Genomic DNA, 27566 nt, shown 5'->3' on the forward strand with positions numbered 1-27566 from the left:
CTGCCTGAAAGGGTAGTGGTTGCCGATTAAATAACAACTTTCAAAAGTGGGCGGCACGGTGGCACAGTGGTTAGCACTGCTGCCTCACAGCACCAGAGACCCAGGTTCATTTCCCGCCTCAGGCGACTGACGGTGTGGAGTTTGCACATTCTCCCTGTGTCTGCGTGGGTTTCCTCTGGGTGCTCTGGTTTCCTCCCACAGTCCAAAAATGTGCAGGTGAGGTGAATTGGCCATGCTAAATTGCCCGTAGTGTTAGGTGAAGGGATAAATGTAGGGGAATGGGTCTGGGTAGGTTGCACTTCGGCGGGTCGGTGTGGACTTGTTGGGCCGAAAGGCCTGTTTCCACACTGTAAGTAATCTAATCTAATCTAAAAAAGGGGGATTTAGAATTAATTTATGTGATGTAGGCATCACTGGCTAGGCCAGCTTTTATTGTCCATCTCTAAATTGCCCTTGAGAGAGTGGTGGTGAGCTGTCTTCTTGAATTGCTGCAGTCCTCAGTGCAGTAGCAACATCCACCATGCCTTTAGGAAGAGAGCTCCAGGATTATGACACAATGACAGTGAAGGAATGATGATATAATTCCAGGTCAGGATGGTGTGGATTGGATGAGAACTTACAGGGGGTGGTGTTTCCTGGTCCTTCTAGGTGGTAAAGGTCATGGGTGGAAACTGCATAGTTATTTAGATTAGATTAGATTAGATTAGATTAGATTAGAGTAGACTCCCTACAGTGTGGAAACAGGCCATTCAGCCCAACACGTCCACACTGACCCTCCAAAGAGTAACCTACCCAGACCCATTTCCCTCTGACTAATGCACCGAACACTATGGGCAATTTAGCATGGCCAATTCACTTGGCCTGCACATCTTTGGGCTGTGGGAGAAAATCGGAGCACCCGGAGGAAACCCACACAGATACGGGGAGAATGTGCAAACTCCACACACAGTTGCAGTTCTCTCAAAGAGCTAGGACAAACACAATGGGATAAGTGACCTTGTTCCATGATACAACAGTGGAGTCACAGAGCTATTATGGAAACCAATCAGCTCAGTCTCAGGTCAACGTTGTAGGAACTTTTCGACCAACCATCTTCAGATGCCCTTTTTCTTCAATGCATGCTCAGAAGTAGGTTACTGACTGATGATTGTACAGTGTTCAGCCATATTAATAGTTCTTCAGAAATGTAACAATTGTAACACAAACAGGAAACAACATCCAAGTGTTAGCTGATAAGTGTTAAATGCACCACACAAGTGGCAGTTAATGAGGATCTTCAACTAATCAAAACACTTCTCAATGACACTCAATTACATTATTACTGTCAAATGCCCCACATTAACATGCTGAGGGTCATCTTTAATTGAAAATGTAATTGGACTAACCATATAAATAGTGTGCTGTTCTAGTCACTTCACTACAGGAAGGATGTGACAACACTGGAGGAGATACACCAGCAAATTCACCAGAATGTTGCCTGGGACGGAGAAACTGAGCAATAAGGAGAGACTAGAATAGATTTGGACTATTTACTTTAAAGCAGAGAAAATTGAGGGGTTTAAGTATATATTTAAGGTGTATAATATTGAGGGGTATGGACAAGGTGAGCAGAGAGCAGCTGTTCCCCTTGGTTGAGGGGTCAATCATGAGAGGGCATCGTTTTAGGGTAAGGGGCAAGAGATTCAGAGGGGATTTGGGAAAAATAACATTTTCAGTCAGCAGGTGGTGGGAATCTGGCATGGGAAGATAGTGGAGGCCAGAAACCTTACAACCTTTAAAAAGCTATTTGGATGAGCAGTTCAAATATCATTAAATTCACGGACATGGGACAAGTGCAGGAAAGTAGTGCACCTTTAGTGGTAAATATGTAGGTGCAAACTCAACGGGCCAAAGGGCCTTTTCTGCGCTATATGAATCTATGACTCCATGAAGAGCAGATCAGAGCTTGGGTATTCTGCAGCAAGCATCATGTTGCACTTTGGTAGTGCACTTGAAATTAGGCCCTAATATTCTAGAATGCATCAGAAAAGTTAAAGATGTCATCGAAGTACACAAAATCCCCCAATTTACCTGTTTTCTGTTTTAACAGTTGGGGTGCAGAAATCATGTACTGAACAAGAATTATTACTATAACAAATTAATAGATTCAAATAATAGATAAACAACTATGAACTCTACACCCTTGTAAAAGTCCCCTGTATGTGTATGTGTGTGTATCTATATAAAACACACACAGACACGAAACATTAGTGTTATGAGGGAACAGAAAAAAACTGGAAGGCTGTTCAATGGCCCCTCTTCACAGGGTTCTTTTGCTTCTCATGACTTCCTGTTCTTCAATCTCACTTCTCCAGACACTTTTCAGTCCCTTGCAGAAGACCCACAGCGACCAGCTCACAAATTATTTCACCTCTAACTTATTGGTTCAAACCAACAGTTTTTAACCAACTGCTGAAAGAAAAAAACGTTGGCTTATTTTAGGCTTCAGGATTTATTTAGTGCAGGAGAGACACACCACCACCTGTCAGGAGGTCCAAAGGCTTCTGGCCATATCTTTCACACCCACAAGCTATTCAGTTACCCAGGACCAGAGACCTTGTAAATTTGCTTGCCAGCTGCAGAGGGCTTTAAAGTCCATGCATGACAATGACTTCCAAAACCAGTAGTAAATGCCATAATCAGTGTGCTGACATGTGTGCATAGCTGTGCAGTTTAGAGAGAACGCTGCCCAGGACTCAACCATATAGTTGTTGGCAAGCTAAAGATTTCTGTCATCAACAACTGGTCACAACTACAAAAACTACTTGTTGCTAGCTGAAACTCACTTTGTACACACTCTTTGGTGTCAGCCTATCTGCAATAAGCCTCCCCACTGGTTGATCAAAGCAGCAGTGTAAACACATGTCCAATGAACTTAAAAGTGATTTACTGAAAATGTGCAGTAAGCCCTTCCATTATACTTGGTTTTTAAAAGTCACTTTTCCATTTTAGTTTACAATCAACAAAACAGGAAAATAAAAAGCTACAGTCTTTACTCAAGTGATTTCTTGAAGTCTTTCTGTGACCTCCAAGGCACAATTGAAGAGGAATTATAATGGCATACTTGCAACTTGCCTGTGCAAGTCCAGCTCCAAAAACACTCAGGCAGGTGGACACAATCCAGGACAAAGTTGTCTACTTCATCAAAGAGCTTAAATATTAACTCCATCCATCATCAATGAACAGTGATGGAACTATGCAGCTGATCACCAAGTTTCCTTCACAGTACCTTCAAAATTCATGATCTCCTACAAACAAGGGCAGCAGGCACATGTCTCTCCAAATGGAAGGATATAGAACATGGAGGTATAGTCTCAAAGGAAGGGGCCAATCATCTTGGAATTAGATGAGATCATTTCTTCACATGATAGGTTTTAAATCTTTGGAATCCCCTACCCTAGAGCAGTGGTTCCCAGCCTTTTCAACATCAAGGCACACTTCAATGATTCCACGGCGCATCCACTTTTTTTGGATGAATTGAATGCTCATAAACGACATATTTGCTTGCAGTTACTACGGTTGTGGACTTACTAGAGAGGTTTGCAACATAATGCATACAAATCAAAGAAGAATCAAAAGCATTGATATTTCAAATCCATCAGCCTTAATGAACTTCCCATCAACTACTGAATATTCCAGCAGCTGGAAATGTTCACTTGTATTGGTGAACCCGCCAATCTGCAAAGCAAACTTCCCATTCGCAGCTTACTCCTCTTACAGCATTGCTTCAATATCAACTGACATACTGTCAATTGGCCATTTAACTGTATTATCAGAGACTGGAATTTCATTGATCTCTTTTGCAGAATTAGGTCCTACAACCTTTTTTATATCAGGTATGATTAAGGTTTCAGCATTGGTATGGAGCCTCCTTTGATTTTGCTGTAAGCTCAGGCACTAGGTAACTAGCCTCTTGAGCTTTATCCATCCAGTGTTGGACCTGCTTCTTGATATTTTCTTCATATCAAGTATTGATATGTGTTGTTTACATGAGATGGATGCTTTATCTGTAAATGACATCTTAACCTACTTGGTATCATCACAGTATTCAACAATTTCTCTCTGAAAATGAGACATTCAGGTAAGGGGCAATCTCCTGTCTATGAAAATCCAAAGGCCAGATAGCTCTCATTATACTGTCCTTGAACAGTTCTTGCCCGTTTTACACTGAATTTCAAATGTTTCATCGATGACTGAATTAGCAGAAGAATCACCGATTTTGATAAGAAACTTATCCATTTCTTTTTCGAATCTACGACTTAGATCAATTGCATAAGTAAAAAAAAATCCAAAAATATTCACCTTAAAGTCTGTGTTAACATAGAAACATATTCAAGCAAGCAGGCTAGTTCAACAGTTATTTCAATTGTGTCTCTCTTAACTGTGTAAACACTGTTTCTTGTCATATGATAAATGATACACAATCATTGCAAGTGCTCATATTGAATGTTTAGTCCAACACTTGCACAAAAGAGGCTGCATAATCAAGTGGATTTCCCTTCTCTTGCATTCACAGTTACAAATCTCCACACAAAAGCCACTAAAAGGTGGTGATAGAAGTCTATGCATGAGAGGTTCTGGAGGCCGGGAGATGCCTGTGTCAGCAGATACTGCCTTCAATAATACACACAGAGGCTGTGGAAGAGATTGGAAGCATAAACACAATGTTGACACCAGGTAAGACAGTGTTGTTTTCCAAACATTTCATGGCACACCTGTTGAAAACCACTGCCCGAGAGGGTTGTGGATGCTGTATCACAGAATATATTTAAAGATGAGATGGTCAGAATCTTGGTCTCTTAGAGAATTAAGGGATATATGGCACAACGGTAGAGGATAATGGAATTAAGGTTGATGATAAGCCATGTTTGTTCTGAATGATGGAGCAGGCCCCAAGGATCTACATTGTCTACTCCTGCTCCTATTTTCTATGAACACCACCACCAGCAAATTCTCCACCATGTCACATTTCATCCTGACTTGGAACAATAACATTGTTTCTTCATCATGACTGAATTAGAATCCCGAACTCCCTTCCAAACAGCATTGTGGGTGTACCTGAACCACACAGACTGCAGCTGTTCAAGAAGGCAACTGACAACCAACTTCACCAGGAAAATTAGGGATGAACAATACCTGCTAGCTTTGTCACCAAAACCAACATCCAAGAATAAATATATAACAAATGTATATACACACAAATGATAAAGAAAACAGAACTGAAAGAATGCTTTCATTTTAGTTATTTTTGCTATTACACAAAACCCAATAAGTTGAAGTCCAAGTTCCAGCCTCAGCCTTGAAGCTTCACAATGATCATTCGACTCGTGAAGATTAATTTGGAAAATTTAAAAATCTAAACATCTTTAAAAAAAGGCCAAAGTAAAGCACAACATTATTGAAAAGAACTGTTAGAATATTAAATGGCTGAGTGTTAAAATGGCAATCAAAAACTTGATACCTAATATTGATGGGAAATGTTTTTACACTGTGTAAGCTTTAGATATTCATCTCGATTTATTTTAACACTGTCATAGAATATTGTCAAAGTATTTTAAAGGCTGTTTGTTCTCTGAGGAAAATGAAAGTGCAGTATGTTCCGATTCGCCACATTTCCTGTTGATAGTATATGGTTTGTAACATGAAAATAAAAAAACTTGTCCATATAACTTCCCACTTAAGAAGGAAATCAGGAGGGCAAAACGGGGACATGAGATAGCTTTGGCAAATAGAATTAAGGAGAATCCAAAGGGTTTTTACAAATATATTAAGGACAAAAGGGTAACTAGGGAGAGAATAGGGGCCCTCAAAGATCAGCAAGGCAGCCTTTGTGTGGAGCCACAGAAAATGGGGGAGATACTAAATGAATATTTTGCATCAGTATTTACTATGGAAAAGGATATGGAAGATATAGATTGCAGGGAAATAGATGGTGACATCTTGCAAAATGTCCAGATTACAGAGGAGGAAGTGCTGGATGTCTTGAAACGGTTAAAGGTGGATAAATCCCCAGGACCTGATCAGGTGTACCCGAGAACTCTGTGGGAAGCTAGAGAAGTGATTGCTGGGCTTCTTGCTGGGATATTTGTATCATCTATAGTCACAGGTGAGGTGCCGGAAGACTGGAGGTTGGCAAACGTGGTGCCACTATTTAAGAAGGGTGGTAAGGACAAGCCAGGGAACTATAGACCAGTGAGCCTGACCTCGGTGGTGGGCAAGTTGTTGGAGGGAACCCTGAGGGACAGGATGTACATGTATTTGGAAAGGCAAGGACTGATTCGGGATAGTCAACATGGCTTTGTGCGTGGGAAATCATGTCTCACAAACTTGATTGAGTTTTTTGATGAAGTAACAAAGAAGATTGATGAGGGCAGAGCAGTAGATGTGATCTATATGGACTTCAGGAAGGCATTCGACAAGGTTCCCCATGGGAGACTGATTAGCAAGGTTAGATCTCCTGGAATACAGGGAGAACTAGCCATTTGGATACAGAACTGGCTCAAATGTAGAAGGTGGTGGTGGAGGGTTGTTTTTCAGACTGGAGGCCTGTGACTAGTGGAGTGCCATAAGGATCGGTGCTGGGCCCTCTACTTTTTGTCATTTACATAAATGATTTGGATGCGAGCATAAGAGGTACAGTTAGTAAGTTTGCAGATGACACCAAAATTGGAGGTGTAGTGGACAGCGAAGAGGGTCACCTCAGATTACAACAGGATCTTGACCAGATGGGCCAATGGGCTGAGAAGTGGCAGATGGAGTTTAATTCAGATAAATGCGAGGTGCTGCATTTTTCGAAAGCAAATCTTAGCAGGACTTATACACTTAATGGTAAGGTCCTAGGGAGCGTTGCTGAACAAACAAACCTTGGAGTGCAGGTTCATAGCTCCTTGAAAGTGGAGTCGCAGGTAGATAGGTTAGTGAAGAAGGCGTTTGGTATGCTTTCCTTTATTGGTCAGAGTATTGAGTACAGGAGTTGGGAGGTCATGTTGCGGCTGTACAGGACATTGGTTAGGCCACTGTTGGAATATTGTGTGCAATTCTGGTCTCCTTCCAATCGGAAAGATGTTATGAAACTTGAAAGGGTTCAGAAAAGATTTACAAGGATGTTGCCAGGGTTGGAGGATCTGAGCTACAGGGAGAGGCTGAACAGGCTGGGGCTGTTTTCCCTGGAGCGTCGGAGGCTGAGGGGTGACCTGAAAGAGGTTTACAAAATTATGAGAGGCATGGATAGGATAAATAGACAAAGTATTTTCCCTGGGATTGGGGAGTCCAGAACTAGAGGGCATAGGGTTAGGGTTAGAGGGGAAAGATATAAAAGAGACCTAAGGGGCAACTTTTTCACATAGAGGGTGGTACATATATGGAATGAGCTGCCAGAGGATGTGGTGGAGGCTGGTACAATTGCAACATTTAAGAGGCATTTGGATGGGCATACGAATAGGAAGGGTTTGGAGGGATATGGGCCGGGTGCTGGCAGGTGGGACTAGATTGGGTTGGGATATCTGGTCGGCATGGATGGGTTGGACCGAAGGGTCTGTTTCCATGCTGAACATCTCTATGACTCTATAAATGGTCAAGATTTTAAAGCTTTGAAATTGTATTTTTTTCCTTTTGATCGCCTATCATTGAACAGAAAAAAACGAAGTACATTTTCTAAAGAATAGTACAATCACATCTGAGAGTTATGCTTTGTTTCCTTGCGTAAGTGATTGCTTTGTTTGAAACAAGAAGCAAGTTTTCAAAAACCAATCTTTTATTCAAAGTTCAGTACTTTGATATTGTTACTGAAACAATATGAAATAGACACAGAAATCTAAAAGCCACACAGAAGAATCGAAAGATCTTCATTGAGTCTAATATGAGGAAGGCAGTCTGTGCAACTAATCTTGAAAGAAGCTGCACAGTTCCCAACATGACCAGTGTCAAGCTCAGCTTAGGCGTTTGCGACAGTACTTCCGCCCTTAACAAATGCAGCAATCTGCAAACACTTCACTACTATTTTAGAAGCCTGCGAAACATAACGAGATCAAGGGGAAACACACATTTCCTTTACATTCAACTACTTATTCAAATCCGGCGTCTTGGACAGTCCAATTAAGGTAAGATTATCCAAATACTATATTTTAACGTGGAATTATTTGTTTAAAGATACTCCCAATTGTAATCTTTGCTTTGAGCAACAGAAAATGATATTCAGAAAGATAAACGCTGAACTGTACTTCATTATGAAGGCCTAGAGTTCCAGAACAATGATTTTTGAAAATGGCTATAACGAAGTCCAAGTTTTAAACCAGCCCCTCAAAAATAAAAAAGCTGCAGACTGCAATAGTTCATTCCATATATATCAACTTGTAAATTGACATGAATATTATTTATACCAAATTTGATTTGTTTGTTTATCAACATCTGTTCGATTAAAGTATTATAAGAGTTGGATAGCTCTGACACTAACACATTGAGCTAAATAATCTGCTTCTGCAATGAATCATTCCAACAGTAACAATGCAAAATTCAAATTCAATCCAATGTTGTCTGTGGAAGAGTTATAGTCTCCAGTGAATGCGTTTTCATTTCTATACTTAGCTTAATTAACATTGTTTTACAAAAGCGGTTTATATACGCGATAAGAACCAGCAATCACTCACTTCACTGTGTAAGTCAAGCAATCTGATATCTGACATCGCAAATCAATCTAGTTCACTTGTGGTGGTATTTTATGAAAGATAAAAGGCTTTTTTTAATATACTGTAACATCCTTTATTTGACAAGATATATAGGATTATTATATCTTTTTTTTCTGTATGTTCTGGTCAATCTTCATACAATAGCTGGATTAACCAGACTGATGTTGAACCAAAGCTGGGTTCATAATTCTGATCTCTTCAAATGTTAGCTCAGCTCCCTTACGCAGTCATACTTAACAGGGACCAACTTGACTGTAGTCACTATCTGTCAGAAAATGTGACCACCAATTCATGGGCAATAAAATTTTCCACTGGACAGTTCTGTGTCTGACTGAATCAAGTGTTCTCACCACCCCCACCAGCCCTGACACTCCAGAGACTAGCTATTTAGATAACACAGACAGAATGCCGCACTAAGCTTACATAAAGCTGAATTTTCAAGTTACTGTTCACAGTATAAACTTTGTCCATGGAGACATCCTAGTCAAGATGGATTTGATTGGGTAATCCCAGCAAACACACCTGGACACCATTGTGCAGTAAGTAACTGGATTGATTTTACCTATTTTGTTTGCATTACATAATTATTCCACACACACTGTACTTTGTTAGAGAAATGATCCTGGAGACATTGGTATTGTTTCAGTCATGTGTTTGAAGATTTTAAATTAAATCAACAAGAAATAATGTAGGAAAGCAGTATATTCTAAATGATGCTTTAGAGGCACTACAAAATTATAAGTTGGTGTCTTTAACAAAAGACTTCACTGAGGTTATTAATATATGTTCTGTTAGCTACACATTCTTCTTGAATGGATTCTGGTGTCAAGTAAACTGTTTGCTGTGAATCCTGGCAAAGGGTCCACCCTTGCTTCCATCTTATTGGCAGAGAGGGTGGTGTCCATAAATGGCCACATAAAAATTGTATTAACAGCAGGATGTATGCTCCAAACATTAGGTGGTTTTGCTGTGAGAACCTTCTACTTTTACAGCTTTTAACTCTCATCACTATCAACATTTGGCTTGTTACTCTGCTTTTGCTGCTGTTAGTTAAAAATCACACAACACCAGGTCATAGTCCAACAGGTTTATTTGGAAGTGCTATCTTTTGGAGGACTACTCCTTCATCAGGTAGTTGTGCAGCAGGATCATAAGACACAGGTCCACAGCTAGCTGATGAAGGAGCAGTGCTCCGAAAGCTAGTGCTTCCAAATAAACCTGTTGGACTATAACACAGTTGTGTGATTTTTAACTTTGTCCACCCCAGTCCAACATCGGCACCTCCACATCTTTGCTGCTGTTGTGAACCTAGAAGCAAAATGGATGATGCCATTGCTGACCCAAAAGTTCTGATTGCACTTCAAAACTAATTAATTTGTTTTGAAATGCTCTGGTATGAATTTTGAGCATGAAGAATGGATTATGATAGAGGGGCTTTTCTTACCTTAGGAAGCTTTTCAGGTTAATAAAACAAGTTTAATTTGGCCTGAACAGGCTAGAATCCCTGCTGTGGGAAAAGTGAAGCCTGAGTGAGGAGTTCTTTAAGGTTATGAATAGCTTTTAATAGGATACACCGAGGCAAGAGTTTTCACTTGGGGAAAGATCAGACTGTAACTGGGGGCTATTTAAAATTGTCACTAGTAAATCCAATTGGGGATTCGGGAGAATTCTTGTTAGGCAGAGGGTGCTGAGATTATAAAACTTTCTACAATATGGAATGTTTGTGACAACTAGCAGAGATAAATTTACAGGAAATACATAAACCCATGAGGAAGAACGGATTAGAGGGAACTCCAACAGATGTAATGAAGAGGAGTGGTAACAGATAGCGAGAAGAGATGTGTGTGAAGCCTAAATATCAATGTGGACTATTGGAGCAAATGGAATATTTCTTTGGCTGTGCTTGCTATATACGAGCATTTATTGAACATTTTTTTTTGTTCATGCATCTATGTTCCAGGGTTATGAGAGTTGCAAACCAACGTTCTAAACATGCAATTTGAGAACAATGACCTCGTGGACCTGCAGCCCCCGGAGTTCAGAATAGGGGCAATTATCTTTTACAGCATTCTTTTCATAATTGGGCTGGCTGTTAATGTGACCGCTATCTGGGTCTTCAGTTGCACTACCAAAAAAGGCACGTCTGTGAACATATATATGACAAATGTTGCACTGTTGGACCTCATCTTTGTAATATTGTTGCCTTTCCGTATGATCTACTATGGGAAGAATTACTGGCCCTTTGGTGACGTCTTCTGCCGCATCAATGCTGCCCTGACTATATTTTACCCCAGCATTGCTCTGTGGCTTTTAGCCTTCATCAGTGTCGACCGTTACATGGCAGTGGTCCAACCCAAACATAGCAAGGAACTTCGCCACATTGGCAAAGCTGCAGCAAGCTGTATTGGAATCTGGATAATGACCACTGTGTCTGTTCTGCCATTTATGTTTTCAAAGAATGATCCTGACAAGGTGTCAAACTTCACAACCTGCCTAAAAATGCTTGACATCATACACCTCAAAGAAGCAAACAGTGTGAACTTTATCCGGGTGATTTTCTTTTTTCTCCTACCCCTTTTCATTATGATTGGATGTTACTGTATCATCATCAACAATCTTCTTAAAGGAAAAACATCTAAACTGAAGCCAAAAACTAAAGAAAAATCTATCAAAATAATTGTGACACTCATTGTTCAAGTGCTAGTTTGTTTCGTTCCCTATCATATCTGTTTTGTTTTATTACTGTTACAAAGTGGCCACACTGATTTCAATCCCTGGGCTGCCTTCACTACATTCTTGATGAATCTCAGCACTTGCCTTGACATAATTCTGTACTATATAGTGTCAAAGCACTTTCAAGCCAGAGTTATCAGTGTCATCTACTATCGGAACTATCTGCGGAGTGTACGACGGAAAAGCTTTAGAACTGGGAGCTTCCGTTCATTAAGCAACATTAACATCAGTGACATGTAAATAAATAAAGCAAATGAGAGATACTTTTAATTCGAAAGAGAAAATTGACAAATATGTTGCACTTATATTGTTTCCTGTCATCTCAAAGTATGTTACACAATGAAATGCTTTTGAAAAGGGGTGACTACAGAAATGCAATAGCTATGTCACACCCCACACACAATCACAAGAATTTACCTGTTCTGATGGAGCTGGTGGAAGAAAGTTAGTTAGTCAGGGCTTCAGGCAAATGTAATTCTATAAAATGCTCTGTTAAACTGTTCTCACCAAATCTAACCTGAATAAATGCTTACACATCACTTGAACATCTGATACTGAAATGATGCCTCTTTGTAATTTAACTATCGACCATCATGTTACTGGATCATCAACTCAGAAGAGGTGACATGTAACATGTACAATACTCTCTTCAGTTCAAATCTTGAAAAAATGAGCTCTCGCTTGATGGCTCCTTAGTGAGACTTGAGCCTTCACCCATCAGCTTGAAACAGTTTCACCCATAATCTGCTGAAGGCTTGATCTAATATCAATGCATTGTGGGCAAAAGGACAATTACAATCTCAGTGAACAATAGGAGAAACAGTTATCTTCTTAAATGATGGGATTTCAAGACTGAGATAGAGACAGAACAATGATGGAAAAGAAAATAGTGTGATCAGAAGACTATAAGAAACAGGAACTGGAGTAGATCATTTGTCTCTCAAACCTGCTGTACCATTCAATAGAATCATGCCTGAGTCAATATTCCTCACATTCACTTTCCTGTCCTTTTCCATAACATTTGATTCCCTTACTGAACAAGATCAAATTAAAGTGTAACCAACAACAGAAAAAAGTACAAAATATGAGAAAGGAAAATAGTATTAAGAGAGCAAGAGAAAATAACTTCTAAGAATTCATTGCCAGAAGAATGAGATTCACCATTCTAAACTGCTTACATTCTGGGCTGAGGTGATTCATTAGTAGCGGATTAGTAAAAGGGTATTTATGCAATCAATTATCAGCCTTTAGTTTCTATGGCTTATTTAATGGACAATTATTTTGCAAATTCTGCAGGTTTTTATCAATAATGGGGAGTCTGAAGGGGAGATGCTGTTTGTATGAAGAAAACAACATAGTAATAAAAATCAAGCAGTAAGATCTGAAGTTTTAATATTCATTTTGTTGTTTTTCATCTCCTGAATTTGCTGCTTGATTTACATGGTAATAATGGACGCATTATCAGCTCACCATTCTTTTTCAAGGATTTGGCCCAATGTATCCTGTTATCACGATCAGGACACAAGGGCCTAACCTGAATGTTGTGCAGAAATGAAGATTAATCCCTAATGTAAGTGTGTGAATAAGAATAATATTTTGACTTTTTAGCTTAGACAGGAAGTAGGATTTAACAGAAATATACAATAAACTAATTCTGGAACAGTTCTTCAAATTAAAATCAGGACTGGAGGATATGAGTTCAAACTCATATAATGCAAATTTAGGGCAGATCTCAGGAGAATCTCTGTCACACAATGACAGATCAACAGTTGTAGCAGTTTTTTCGGTGGAACTGTTAAGGCGATAATAGCTGGAACAGTTTAAAAGATCACTGGCTGTTTTCATGGGCAAAGTTTGAGTAAGGCATCCCTGGATGGATCGCCTAAATGGCTTTGACCAACCATATGGATTTTTGATCTCACATCAATGGGTCTTCGATAATTTGCTGCTTTGCAAATGTGAAAATGGTTGCATATTTTATTACAACAATGATCATATTTGTAATGTGTGATTCAATTAAATTGACACTTGAATTTTCCTTGTATATTTGACAAATATGCAGCACTCAAAGACTGTTTTACAACCCACATTACCAACTATTTCACAGAAAAATTCCATTTAAGAATGTGCATCACAAAGGTGATTTATTGACAAGTTATGTACAGCAAGGGGGTGAAATGTACAACCTTAAAATTTGAAATAAGCAGAACTTAGTTCAACATACTACAATACTCACTATCCCAGCTGTATCTCAGCTCCATTTTGGGATACAAATAAAAATGCATCAATCTTTTGCAATGTCCATCATCAGAGACATCATAGAGTTCAGAGCTATAAGAAATTCATGGAGCATCATTTCTGGGTTCTTTTAAAGAAAGACCACATTTGTATAACACCTTTCACAAAGCTACAATGCCCTAATGTGCTCCGTGGCCAACAAAGTTTACTTGAAGAACAGTCACTGGTATAATAATAGGAGACATGGTAGCTCATTTGCAGCTAGCAAGGCCACACAAATAACAATATGATAATGATCTGATGATCTGCTTTAGTGATGTTGGTTAAGCGATAACTACTAGGTTTGGATACCAAAGAAACATCTTTGAAATAATGTCATTGAATCTTTTAACATTCATGCCAGAAGACTGACAGGCCCTTGGTTTATTATTGCATCTAAAGTTAAATATGACCAAAACTGTAGGCCTTTTATCAAAAATTGTCATGAATTCTTTAATATTCACCTGTAGGAGCCTCTGCTAAACACTTGAAGAATCAGCAGTAGCTCAATGGGCGCCTGGACCCATGACAGAAACTTGAAGTTTCAAATTCCACTACAGAACATTGAACATAAAATTCTGATCTGGCACTCCCAAATCAGCATAAGGGAGTGCTGCACTTTTGGGCGTTGACAGATTTAATTGTGATCCTGTTTGCCCCTTCATGTGGATGGAAAAAATTCCAATGGATATTCCAAAGAAGAGCGATGGAGATCATGACCAATTTATTTACCAGCCAACATCATCACTGAAACAGATTATCTTCCAATACTGTCCTGCTGTTATGGGCAAATTGGCTGTTGCACTATATTACAATAGTGACTATATTTCAAAAGGTTGTAAAGAACTTTGGAACACCTTAAGGCAGCAAAAGTTACTATACAAATGCAAATCTTTCTTTAAAATCTCATCTAAAACCTAGCAATACAACACTCACAACAACACAAGAGCTAGGAGTAGGCTTAATTCTCTTGAGCCTTCTCCATCATTATCCCCAGATTCCTCGAGTCCCAAAAATGCATCAATCTCAGACTTGAAAATACTTAGCAAATCAGCACCCACAACTCTTCTGAATGGAGAATTCTAAACTTTCAAAATTATTTCTTATCTCCTATCCCAGCCTTATTTTCAGAGATTTTGACCCCTGAATTCTGGATCCTCTGTTTATTACACTTGTGTCAGGTGAGATTATTAGATCCTTAAGTAGATTAGGGAAGTGTGAATCAGGTGAAAAGAAGGCATAAGTAACTTGCAATTTCTATGGAACAAAATAAAACAAGTTAGTATTAACTTACAAACCAGATGGTAAGATGTTCACAGACATATCAAATGTATGGTGCAGGGCTTCCACTAACAGTAAGTCCATAACTGCAGACAGCACCCAGGAACCCAGAAGGAAAGACTATAATGAAGAAATAATATTCAATGTTGCCAACTAATAATTAATACAAACAATTAATTACAGTCAGAATAGCACAACACTTTTCAAGTTTGACTTGCAAGCTCACACCATAGCAACAGTGCATACTATCTACATTCTTATGAATCTTTATAATTTACAAGATGCACTGCAACAAACTGGCATATTTTTTGACAGCACCTTCTAAACCCGCACCTTTAATCCTGGAAAATTATGACACTTTCTCACTGACAGTACCATATGATGTCTACACTACATGGACTACATTGGTGAGAAAGGTTGCTCACAATCACCTTCTCAAGGGCAATTAGGGATACAGGACAAATGCTGATTTTGTCAGTGATACCCACATCCCAAGAAAGATTATTCTTTTAAAAAATACCAAATTATTTTCTACAATTAAGGAATTCTAACAAATCACTATAATTCACAAAATGTATGTGAAAGTAAAGTTGAAAGTCCCTCTTTTTACTTGCACATTTACCTACTTTGCGATTTTTAATTCATTGCTGGGATGTGGACATCACTGGCTGACCCAGCAATTATTGCCCATGCCTAGTCATTCTTGACCTGAGTGGCTTGCTAGGGCCATTTCAGAGGATGGTTAGTTAAGTTTGAGTCATCATTTTGCTGTGGTTTGGACTCTCACATAAATCAGACCAGATCAGGTGTCAGATTTCCCCCCAAAGGACACTGGTGAAGCAGAAATGTTTTTACAATAATTGACAATGGTCACCATTAGGCTAGCTTCAAGTCCAGATTTTTATTAAATTACAATTTCACTAACCCATGTCCCAAGAACAATAACCTAGGGCTTTGGATTACTAGCCACTTTACCACTGCCTATTCAATCTTCTCAGTACATCAAGAAGCCCGAATGTGCAAAATGAAATGCGCACAAAGGATTCTTTCTAGTGAATTAACATATCAGTGAGATCAACTATCAGTAAACTGGGCCAGTTTGCTGATAAATATTTTCTCTGTTTCCTGTTTTAACATGCTGAATATTGTACTGCCACGCCACTGTTTCACTTTGTGCTAATTCTGATGTTTTACAGTTTTCACATGTTCTACACATTTTATTAACAGTCTGTGCAAATGTTTTTTTGAGCATGAAAAAACAGAATGTGTAGGATTGTAACTTTTTCAGAAATGTAATCAGCAACTGACACACTGTTTATTTTCATCAACTTGATGTTTGTGTTAGGCAATGGAACATTTTTTTTTAAAGTCTTGTTTTGGCAGCATGATCTCTCTGGTCATACACAACAAGTTCTGTTCCATTCCACCCCAACAATATACCTTAACATGTTCTTCAGAACTCGTTCTACACTGTGACATTTCTGGTCAGTGGCCAACCCCATCTCCTAGCTTCAGCAAATCATAAACAACCTACATTTATGCACATTTTCCTCCGCTACATTGATGACTGCATCGGTGCCACCTCGTGCTCCCACGAGGAGGTTGAACAGTTCATCAACTTCACCAACACATTCCACCCCAACCTTAAATTCACCTGGACCATCTCTGACACCTCCCTCCCCTTCCATCGACATCAACGATGATTGACTCAACACTATTATTTTCCACAAACCCACCAACTCCTACAGCTACCTAGATTACACCTCCTCCCACTCCACCTCCTGCAAAAATGCTAACCCATTTTCCTCCACCTCCGCTGCATCTGCTCCCAGGAGGACCAGTTCCACCACAGAACACACCAGATGACCTCCTTCTTTAAAGACTGAAATTTCTCCTCCCATGTGGTTGAAGATGCCCTCCACCGCATCTCATCTATGTCCTGCTTCTCTGCCCTCGAACCCCACCCCTCCAGCTGCAACAAAGACAGAACCCCCGGGTCCTCACCTTCCACCCTACCAACCTCTGCATAAATCGCATCATCCGCCAAATATTTCCGCCACCTAGAAATGGACCCCACCACCAGGGATATATTTCCCTCCCCACTCCTAACCGCTTTCCGTAAAGACCGTTCCCTCCGCGACTACCTGTCAGGTCCACGCCCCCCAACAACCACCCTCTCCTCCCAGCACCTTCCCCTGCCACCGCAGGAATTGCAAACCTGCGCCAACACCTCCTCCCTCACCTCCATCCAAGGCCCCAAAGGAACCTTCCACATCCCTGAAAGTTTCACCTGCACTTCCACACGTCATTTATTGTATCCGTTGCTCCAGATGCGGTCTCCTCTACCAATGCTGATGCCTTCTTGCACAGCGCTTCAGAGAATATCTGTGGGACACCCGCACAATCAACCTCACTGCCCCGTGGCTGAATATTTCAACTCCCCCTCCCACTCTGCCAAGGACACGCAGATCCTGGGCCTCCTCCATTACCACACGACGCTTGGAGGAAGAACGCCTCATCTTCCGCCTTGGGATCCTTCAACCTCAATGTGGACTTCACCAGTTTCCTCATTTCCCCTCCCCACACCTTACCCCAGTTCCAACCTTCCAGTTCAACACCATCCTCATGAGCTGTCCCACCTGTCAATCTTCCTTCCCATCTATCCACTCTACCCTCCTCTCTGACCTATCACCTTTACCCCCATCTCCGTCCACCTATTGCACTCTCAGCAACCTTCTCCCCAGCCCCAGCCCCACCCCCCCTCCCATTTATCTCTCCACCCCCAAGGCTCCCTGCCACATTCCTAATGTAGGGCTTTTGCCCAAAACGTCGATTTTCCTGCTCCTCCAATGCTGCCTGACCTGCTATGCTTTTCCAGCACCACTCTAATCTTGACTACATTTAACACACTAAAACATACCAAGAAGCTACAGGGATTGTCATCAAAGAAAATGTTGACACCAAATCATATACGGAGAGATTACCACAGATGACCATAAATGTAGTCAAAGAGATAGATTTTAAAGAATATCTTAGAGAAAGAAAGAGATGCAGAGTGGATTAGCAATGGAATTACAAAACTTGGAAATCTCAGCAATTAAAGACAGGTCTGCCAACAGTGGAATGATTAATATTGGGGATTCACAGGAGATCAGAACGAGGAACACAGAGATCCCAGACTTTTGTTGGCTGGAGGAGGTCACAGAGATAGGAAGGGGAAAAGCCAAAGACAATTTGGAAACAAGGATGAGCATTTCAAAAGTCAGCATTCATGAAGGCCAATGGGTTAACGGAACTTGGTCTGAAAATACTAGCACAGGTTTGGCTGGACTCCAGTTCGTGGAAGGTGAAAAACACTTTTATTCAAGTTTCAGAAGGAGGAAACAAGATAAAGTGCAAAACATTCCAATTTATGTTGATGATACAAATAAGCTGAAGTTAAAATAAATGATACATACCGCAAATTTTTGGCTACCATATCTTCTTTCAAATATTCTAAAATTGTAGATTAGAAGGCAACTGCAGAATAAGTCTTTTAGGTCAAGGTAAACAGTTCGAGCAGAAATGATTCTCCATACCTGAAAAGGTATCAAACATCAGAAATTTAAAATCACAAACACATCTGAGGATAGGGACCATAAGCAACCAATGCTTTTATAGAGACCACTTCCTCTATGTGACCTCGTAAACTAAGTTATATCATTTAAGGCAGTCAGAGAGAAATGTTACAAATCTAGTTATTCCCCTAAAACTGACTCTGGCCTTTTCTGAGTCCCAATTTTAATTACTCTATCGTTGATGGCCCTGTCTCTCACTGTGTAGACCCTCCAATTCCATGGAAATTTGGTTCTCTCCCTCTTTGCCCACCCTCCCCTATATTTGTTGGTGGCGCTGCTTGTAATTTTTCCCTCAGTGCAGAAGCAAGTGTGCAGGTCAGAGGAGCTCTTTGTGAACCTGGCTAAGGCAGCCATCAACAAACAGGTCCAGGCAGTGGGCTGTGAAACGGGTGTTCACGGTTCCCAACTGCCCACTCTGCTTCTTTGGCTATGTTCAGGTTCTTACAGAGGGAGTACACAGTGTTCGCCAACACTCTTGAAGCCTTCAGAGTAAACTGGGCATCAGTGGAGGAGACAGGGTGACTGGAGTACATTATCTCTCATTCCAACTCTATTCTAATTTAGTCCCCTCCTCCTTTCTACTCTTTCTTTATTTTTGTTATATTGCACTGCTTACAAACTGTTGACTGTTTTAATTTGTTAACTGGATGATTTGCAATTAGGTTTAAAAGAAAATATTCAACTTTATGCTTTGATGGTGGGTTTAAAAAAAACAGCACCTCTTGTGGTGCAGTGATAGTGTCGCTACTTATGGGTTAGAAGCCTAAATAAAAATCTGAATTCTGCTGGTGGTATTAGAAAGCTGGCACCATGCTTGCTGGAATGTATTATCTTGCCCCAACACTATTTGTTAATTGAGTGATTTGATAACAGATTTTTTTCAGAATAAATAAGTAGACCTGAATTCTTATTTGCTTAATTAGTTAATTGGGTGAGTTAGCAGGGTTTTTTTTTCAAAACAAAGAAGGACCTGAGCTCTTCCCCAGTGAGGAGTTGCGTCCTGGGCAAAGGGTCCAGAAACATACAAGATAGGAGCAGGCAATTTGACCCCTTGATCATCAAGCTCAATACACTAATTCCACCCTCCCCATATCCTTCGATGCCTTTAGTTCCAAGAGCTATATCTAACAACCTTCTAGAAAGCAGGATGTTTTGGCCTCAACCACTTTCTATAGTAGTGAATTCCACAGGCTCTCCACTCTCAGGGTGAAAACAATTCTCATCGCAGTGCTAAAAGGTTTATGTGTTATCTTTAAACTGAGCCCTGATTCTGGACTCCCCCACCACTGGAAACATCCTTCCTGCAACAAACCTGTCCAGTCCTGTTAAAATTTCATAGTTGTCCATGAGAACTCCTCACTCATCTAAATGTTAGTGAATGCAATCCTAACCAACTCAATGTCTCCTCATCCATCAGTCCCACCACCCCAGAAATCAATTTAGTAAACCTTCACTGCACTCCCTCTATAACAAGAACATCTTTAGCAGACCAAATAAGAAAGGGATGATCACCTTATTGGGATTGTATTAAGGACACCCTAATAATGTGCGAAATTGAGAAATAAATTTGTAAGGAAATCTCAACTACCTGAAAGAGTAATAGGGGGGTTATGGGAGGGGATTTAGATAGTGACAAATTTGTTAAATGTGTACAGGGAAATTTTCTGATTCAGAATGCAGATGTACCTGCTAGAGAAGATGCAAAACTTGACCTACCCTTGGGAAATAAGGCAGGGAGGTGACTGGGGTGTCAGTGGGGGAGCACTTTGGGGCCAGCAACCATAAAACTATTAGTTTTAAAATAGTAATAGAAAAGGATAGACCAGATCTAAAAGTTGAAGTTCTAAATTGGAGGAAGATTGATGGTATTAGGCAGGGACTTTTAAAAGCTGATTGGGCGCAGATGTTTGCAGGTAAAGGGATGGCTGGAAAATGGGAAGCCTTCAGAAATGGGATAACGAGGGTCCAGAGACGGTATATTCCTGTTGGGGTGAAAGGAAAAGCTGGTAGGTGTAGGGAATGCTGGATGACTAAAGAAATTGAGAGTTTGGTTAAGAAAAAGAAGGAAGCATATGTCAGGTATAGACAGGATAGATCGAGTGAATCCTTAGAAGAGTATAAAGGCAGTAGGAGTATACTTAAGAGAGAAATCAGGAGGGCAAAAAGAGGACATGAGATAGCTTCGGCAAATAGGGTTAAGGAGAATCCAAAGGGTTTTTACAAATACATTAAGGACAAAAGGGTAACTAGGGAGAGAATAGGGCCCCTCAAAGACCAGCAAGGCAGCCTTTGTGTGGACACGAGATTGGTCAGATAATAAACGAATATTTTACATCAGTGTTTACTGTGGAGGAGGAACATGGAAGATAGTGAATGCAGGTAAATAGATGGTGGCATCTTGAAAAATGTCCATATTACAGGGGAGGAAGTGCTGGATGTCTTGAAATGCACAAAGGTGGATAAATCCCCAGGACCTGATCAGGTGTACCCTAGAACTAGGGAAGTGATTGCTGGGCTGAAACTTTATTGCTGGAACAGCACAGCAGGTCAGGCAGCATCTAGGGAACAGAAGATTCGACGTTTCGGGCACATGCCCTTCTTCAGGAATGAGCAGAGAGTGTTCAGCAGGAGAAGATAAAAGGTAGGGAGGAGGGACTTGGAGGAGGGGCGTTGGAAATGTGATAGGTGGAAAGAGGTCAAGGTGAGGGTGATAGGTCGGAGTAGGGTGGAGGCGGAGAGGTCAAGAAGAAGACTGCAGGTCAGGAAGGCGGTGCCGGGCTGGAGGGATTCGGCTGAGACAAGGTGGGGGGAGGGGAGATGAAGAAACTGCTGAAGTCCAAGTTCATCCCCTGTGGTTGGAGGGTTCCCAGTCGGAAGATAAGACGCTCCTCCTCCGACCGTCGCGTTGTTGTGGTTTGGCGGTGGATGAGTCCAATGACCTGCATATCCTCGGTGGAGTGGGAGGGGGAGTTGAAATGCTGTGCTACAGGGTGATTGGGTTGGTTCGTCCGGGTGGCCCAGAGGTGCTCTCTGAATCGCTCCGCAAGTAGGCGGCCTGTCTCCCCAATATAGAGGAGGCCACACCGGCTGCAGCGGATGCGGTAGATAATGTGGGTGGATAATGTAATCTTCTCCTGCTGAACACTCTCTGCTCATTCCTGAAGAAGGGCATGTGCCCGAAACGTCGAATCTTCTGTTCCCTAGATGCTGCCTGACCTGCTGTGCTGTTCCAGCAATAAAGTTTCAGCTTTGATCTCCAGCGTCTGCAGACCTCACTTTCTCCTCAAGTGATTGCTGGGCCCCTTGCTGAGATATTTATATCATCGATAGTCACAGGTGAGGTGCCGGAAGACTGAAGGTGGCTAACATGGTGTCACTATTTAAGAAAGATGGTAAGAACAAGCCAGGGAACTATAGACCGGTGACCCTGACGTTGATGGTGGGTGAGTTGTTGGAGGAAATCTTGACGGACAGGATGTACATGTATTTGGAAAGGCAAGGACTGATTAGGGATAGTCAACATGGCTTCGGGCGTGGGAAATCATGTCTCACTGACTTGATTGAGTTTTTTGAAGAAGTAACGAAGAGGACTGATGAATGCAGAGCGGTAGACATGATCTATATAGACTTCAGTGAGGCGTTCGACAAAGTTCCCATGACAGACTGGTTAGCAAGGTTAGATCTCATGGAATACAGGGAGAACGAGCCACTTGGATACAGAACTGGCTCAAAAGCAGAAGGTAGAGGGTGGTGGTGGAGGGTTGTTTTTCAGACTGGAGGCCTGTGACCAGTGGAGTGACAAGGATCCACTACTTTTTGTCATTTATATAAATGACTTAGATGTAAGCAAAAGATGCATATACATTAGATTAGATAGATTAGATTCCCTACAGTGTGGAAACAGGTCCTTCTGCCCAACAAGTCCACACTGACCCACCCAGAACCATTATCCTACATTTATCGCTGCCTAATGCACTTAACATTTTGGACAATTTAGCATGGCTGATTCACCTAAGAGGTGCAGTGGACAGTGAAGAAGGTTACCTCAGATTACAACATTATCTTGATGAGCTGGGCCAATGCACTGAGGAGGGGCCGATGGAGTTTAATTTAGATAAATGCAAGGTGCTGCATTTTGGGAAAGCAAATCCTGGCAGGACTTATACACTTAATGGTAAGGTCCTAGGGAGTGTTGCTGAACAAAGAGACCTTGGACTGCAGGTTCATAGCTCCTTGAAAGTAGAATCACAGGTAGATAGGATAGTGAAGAAGGCATTTGGAAAGCTTTCCTTTATTGGTCAGAAAATTGAGTATCGAAGTTGGGAGGTCATGTTGCGGCTGTACAGGACACTGGTTAGGCCACTGTTGGAATATTGCATGCAATTCTGATCTCCTTCCTATCGGAAGGATGCTGTGAAACTAGAAAGGGTTCAGAAAAGATTTACAAGGATGTTGCCAGGGTTGGAGGATTTGAGCTATAGAAAAAGATTGAATATGCAGGGCTGTTTACACTGGAGCATCAAAGGCTGAGGGGTGACCTTATAGAGGTTTATAAAATCATGAGGGGCATGGATAGGATAAAGAGACAAAGTCTTTTCTGTGGAGTGGGGGAGTCCAGAACTAGAGGACATAGATTTAGGGTGAGAGGGGAAAGATATAAAAGAGACCCAAGGGGCAACGTTTTCATGCAGAGGGTAGTATGTATGCGCAATGAGCTGCCAAAGGAATTGGAGCAGGCTGGTACAATTACAACATTTAAAAGGCATCTGGAGAGTATATGAATAGGAAGAGTTTGAAGGGATATGGGCCGGGTGCTGGCAAGTGGGACTAGAGTAGGTTGGGACATCTAGTCGGCATTGTCGAGTTGGACTGAAGGCTCTGTTTCCATGTTGTACAACTCTATGACCAGATAAGGAGACCAAAACTGTGCACAATATTCCAGGTATGACCTCACCAATGCCCTATATAAGTGCAGCAAGGCATCCTTGTTAGTGTACTTGAAACTTCTTGGTATGAAGGCCAACAATTTCCTTTTTTTAGCTGCCTGCTGCATCTGCATGCTTACTTTCAGCAACTGATGCACAAGGACACACATTTCTTGTTCCCAATTTACAGCATTCAAATAACACGCTTCCTTCCTATTTTTGAAAAAATGAATAATCTCACATTTATCCACAATATACTGCATCAGCCATGCATTTACCCAATCACTCAGCCTTTCCAAATCACACTACAACATCTCTGCGTTCTCTCACAGCACACACCTCCAATAGCTTTGTGTCATCTGCAAATTTTGAGATATTGCTTTTAGTTTCCTCATCTAAATCATTAATGTATATTGTGAATAGTTGGAGTCCTTGTTCTTATCGTTGCATTACCCCACCGGTCACTGCCTGCTATTTTTTTTTTCTTTCTCTCTATCTCAATATGTTATCCGCAATCCCCTGTGCTTTAATTTTATACATTACTGTCTTACGTAGAAATTTTGTCAAAAGCTTTCTGCAAGCCCAAATTAACCACATCCACTGATTCCCCTGATCAACTGTACGAGTTACATCCTGGAAAAATTACAGCAAATTTGTCAAGCATGATTTCCTTTTTGTAAATTCATGTTGTGTCTGGTTCTACCACTGTTGTGTAAGTGTTATTCCAAAAAACCTTTCATAGTGCACTTTAGCATCTTCCCACAATCAACGTCAGACTCACTGGTCTATAATTCTCTTTCTATCTCCCCTTCTAAAGAAACGAAGGTGGAAACTAACGTTTGTGCTAAACTATAGATTGACAGTCAAACCCTTGTAAATCTAGAAGTTTTTCTGTGCCTAATTCAACCTGGAGGGAGAGGGAAGAAGAAAGAGGATATGGAGAAAACAGAAGAGGCAGCAGAAAGACAAGATGGAGGAATGGAAGGGGAAAGAGAAGACAGAGTGAAAGGGGAGGAAAGAGGCAAGATGATGGACCAACTGGTTTTGTTCCTGCCTTGAAACTTTTGTTCTCATTATTCCAGGATAGACAAATTTACTCTCCCAGACAGTAATTTTTGGATTTTTCAGAGGGTGTTCGATACGTTTATTTTTGAGGATGATCTTGGTAAGTGAGATGTGCCTAAAAGAAAGGAGACTCACCTGGAACAACAACATCAGCATGGGTCCTAAAACACAAATTTCGGCACTGTACAGGACATTTTATGAAACACACAATAGGCACAAAATTTCCTTCTTCTCACCCAAACTGATCATTGGATAACATGGTGAATCACCTAATTTTGTAAACCATGCACAGAAAGCCAGCCAGTCTCTTATTCTCCTAACTTGCATTCTTACGATTAAATTTAATCAGATTCCAACCCAAACTTGGGAAGTTGTTTTAATTTTACACCCTGATGTGCAGCAGCAAAACTTGTGCATTAACTCACTAGCTCTCTGGACTACAGTTTTATGCAATTTCGATTTGAAGGAAATATAATAATTTCACCAATTAAAAAAAAGTTGTTTGGAACAGGTTTCCATGCACTGAAATATGCAATTATTCACATCTCAATCACAGGGCTTGACTGATAAAGAATTACTTTTAATAAATATAATTTTATAACATATTCAGAAATAAAAATAAATTAAACACATACTTTAGGTGTTAGACAATTTCTGAAACTGTAAAAATGAAAAACCATCAAATCCACCTGCTCTGTTATCACAACACCATCAGACCTTTCTAGAGCCAATACAGTGTATGCAATTATTTATTTTCAGCGACACTTATATCGCACTTCTCAAAATTTTATGTGGTCCCGATGTGCTACACAGCCAGTGAAGTATTTATGAAGTGTTGATATGAAATGTAACAACCAATTATGCACACTAGGAACCTGTAAGTGACAATGAGATAATTTGTTGTAATGATGCTGGTTAAGTACAAAGTTTGCTGGGAAGAACTTGCATGCTTTTCAAAATAGTGTGCTGGGATCTTTCACATCTATCTGAGGCGATGGACTTGGTCCTAGGTTTAAAATCTCATCCAAAAGACAACACCTTAACCAAACAGCATTCCCTCAGCATTGCACTAAGAGTCTCAGAGTAGGTTATGGGTTCATGTGTCTGGTGTGCAACTTTAACCAATAACTTTCTAAACAATAACAAACTGCATTTGTATAGTTCTTCATCTGTAGGAAAATGCCCCAAGATATTTCACAGGAACTTTAGTAGACAAAACCCAGTAAAATCACAAAAAAACTGACTCATCACCACACCTGTCCATTGGCAAGGTAAGACTCCATATGTCTCAATACATTCCAATGTTTGTTTTAAATCAATCCATGTAGTAATTTGAATGTAAATAATCAATGCACACAATTGAATGACTGGCTGCTATTCCACTTTAGGATCCAAAGTGGTCAAAAATATTTGGCACATTATGATGCAAGTTGAGCACATCAATTAAGATACAGCTTTTCTTACACTCACCCAGAGACTGCATGCTATCAATTATAAAGTTTAAGTGCCATTCATATATTATAGTCCAGCAGGATGTCATAACATTCAAATTGGGTGTTTATGTAACATTTGATAGTCAAAACTGAGCATGCAAGGAGGACAAAATCATTTAGGTAAAATATTTGTTGTGATATCAGTCACAAGTTTCTAATTTAAGACATGGAGTACAGAAATTTTTTGATATATTATCTTTGATTTCTCCAGGAAAACATTCATACTTTTAATTTTAAAAATTCATGCTCATTCTCACAGTCATTCTGTCCAACATGCTCTTTGGGAGAGTTGTCCAATCAGTCCCACTCCTCAGCTCTTCCTCCATAGCCCTTTAAGTTTTCAGCTTCCAGTTATTTTCCCAATTGCCTTAAATCTGTTTCCTTTGGTTACTAACTCTTCTATCACATGAAACAGTTTCTCTGTACTTGTTCCATCAAAACCCTCCATGAATTTTGAACACTTTTATCAAACTCCTATTTCAATTAAGCTCTGACTACGTGCTCAGTAGTCAGTGATTTTCAAACATTTTTGTTTGAAAAGTCCCCTTCGGAAATGGATTAATCATGAATCCATCCATCTAATTTGCAATAGTATGTAGTTGCAATATGAAAATGCAGCATGTAAAACAAATTAATAAATCTTTTAAGAAAGCAGGTATTTACCCACACGTTATTCTGATATTTCTCCACTCCAGCTTCCTAGCTGGATTCGAAAGATGGAGTAGTCATGCTCCACTCTCACTTTCACCTTATTTTGCAGTCATAAGTTTCCATGAACCCCAATTTCAGAACTACTACATTCAACAAGACATCACAGAACCATACCTGTTGATCTTGCTTTATTGCTTGTAGATTGTAGATGAAGTACTGTTGGTATTGCTGAAGAGGTATAGTTAAAACAAAAGCCAGTGTACTTAAGATCACCATAAGACTCTTGGATAAGGGGGCTTTATCTTTAAAATAAAAAGAAAAAAATTGAATAGCACGATATAGTGAATGATATTTCATGAGATATTTCTTTATCCTATTCTTTAACTGATATAATTTATTATAAAAATTCCCCAACCAATGAGTATAACTCATGACATTTGTGTGTCAGCATGTTTGCATCAACTGTCTCAACACTGACAGCCCATTATAAGTACAGGGCATTCATAATTTTATATTTATGGCCTCTGGCTTTGAACTCATTCCCCAGCCACCTGTTTCCCTACATCCTTTGTTTCCAAGAATTTCAGAATTTTATGTATCTCCATCAAGGTATCTCTCAGCTTTTTCTTACCTGAGGAAAAGACCCAAGCTTGTTCAATTTGCTCAACCTGACAGGTTACTTAAAACTAACAAAAAACATTGCACCATCCTACTGATCCCCACAGAGGAAAACAAACATGTTTAGGTCAGGGTGTCATGTGTGCTTCTGAGACAGAAGAATGTGGATTCAACACACTTCAT

General features: G+C 40.4%; 2 protein-coding genes across 4 annotated transcripts in view; one reads left to right on the forward strand and one right to left on the reverse strand.

The window, feature by feature from the left end:
* Positions 1 to 27566, reverse strand: part of ubac2 (UBA domain containing 2) — a 246884-nt gene that overhangs the window by 187851 nt on the left and 31467 nt on the right. For both annotated transcript variants that reach the window (XM_087987926.1, XM_087987927.1), the window contains exons 2-4: positions 26940 to 27067; positions 18473 to 18592; positions 15028 to 15134 (exon numbers count right to left, since the gene is read on the reverse strand). In XM_087987926.1, coding sequence (XP_087844052.1) covers positions 15028 to 15134; positions 18473 to 18592; positions 26940 to 27067 — 355 coding nt within the window. The remainder of the gene's footprint in view (positions 1 to 15027; positions 15135 to 18472; positions 18593 to 26939; positions 27068 to 27566) is intronic.
* On the forward strand, positions 8021 to 13489 carry gpr18 (G protein-coupled receptor 18). Of its 2 annotated transcripts, XM_043691303.2 has the most exons (3): positions 8021 to 8138; positions 9179 to 9262; positions 10684 to 13489. In XM_043691303.2, exon 3 carries the CDS (start codon positions 10716 to 10718, stop codon positions 11694 to 11696), a length of 981 nt encoding a protein of 326 aa, XP_043547238.2. In that variant the 5' UTR covers positions 8021 to 8138; positions 9179 to 9262; positions 10684 to 10715; the 3' UTR covers positions 11697 to 13489. The 2 variants fall into 2 exon arrangements, with proteins under 2 accessions (XP_043547238.2, XP_043547240.2); XM_043691305.2 differs by lacking the exon at positions 9179 to 9262.

This window comes from Chiloscyllium plagiosum, unplaced genomic scaffold (assembly GCF_037043375.1).
Source record: "Chiloscyllium plagiosum isolate Xiang-an unplaced genomic scaffold, Cpla_swu_hap1 HiC_scaffold_6, whole genome shotgun sequence".
Lineage (NCBI taxonomy): Eukaryota > Metazoa > Chordata > Chondrichthyes > Orectolobiformes > Hemiscylliidae > Chiloscyllium > Chiloscyllium plagiosum.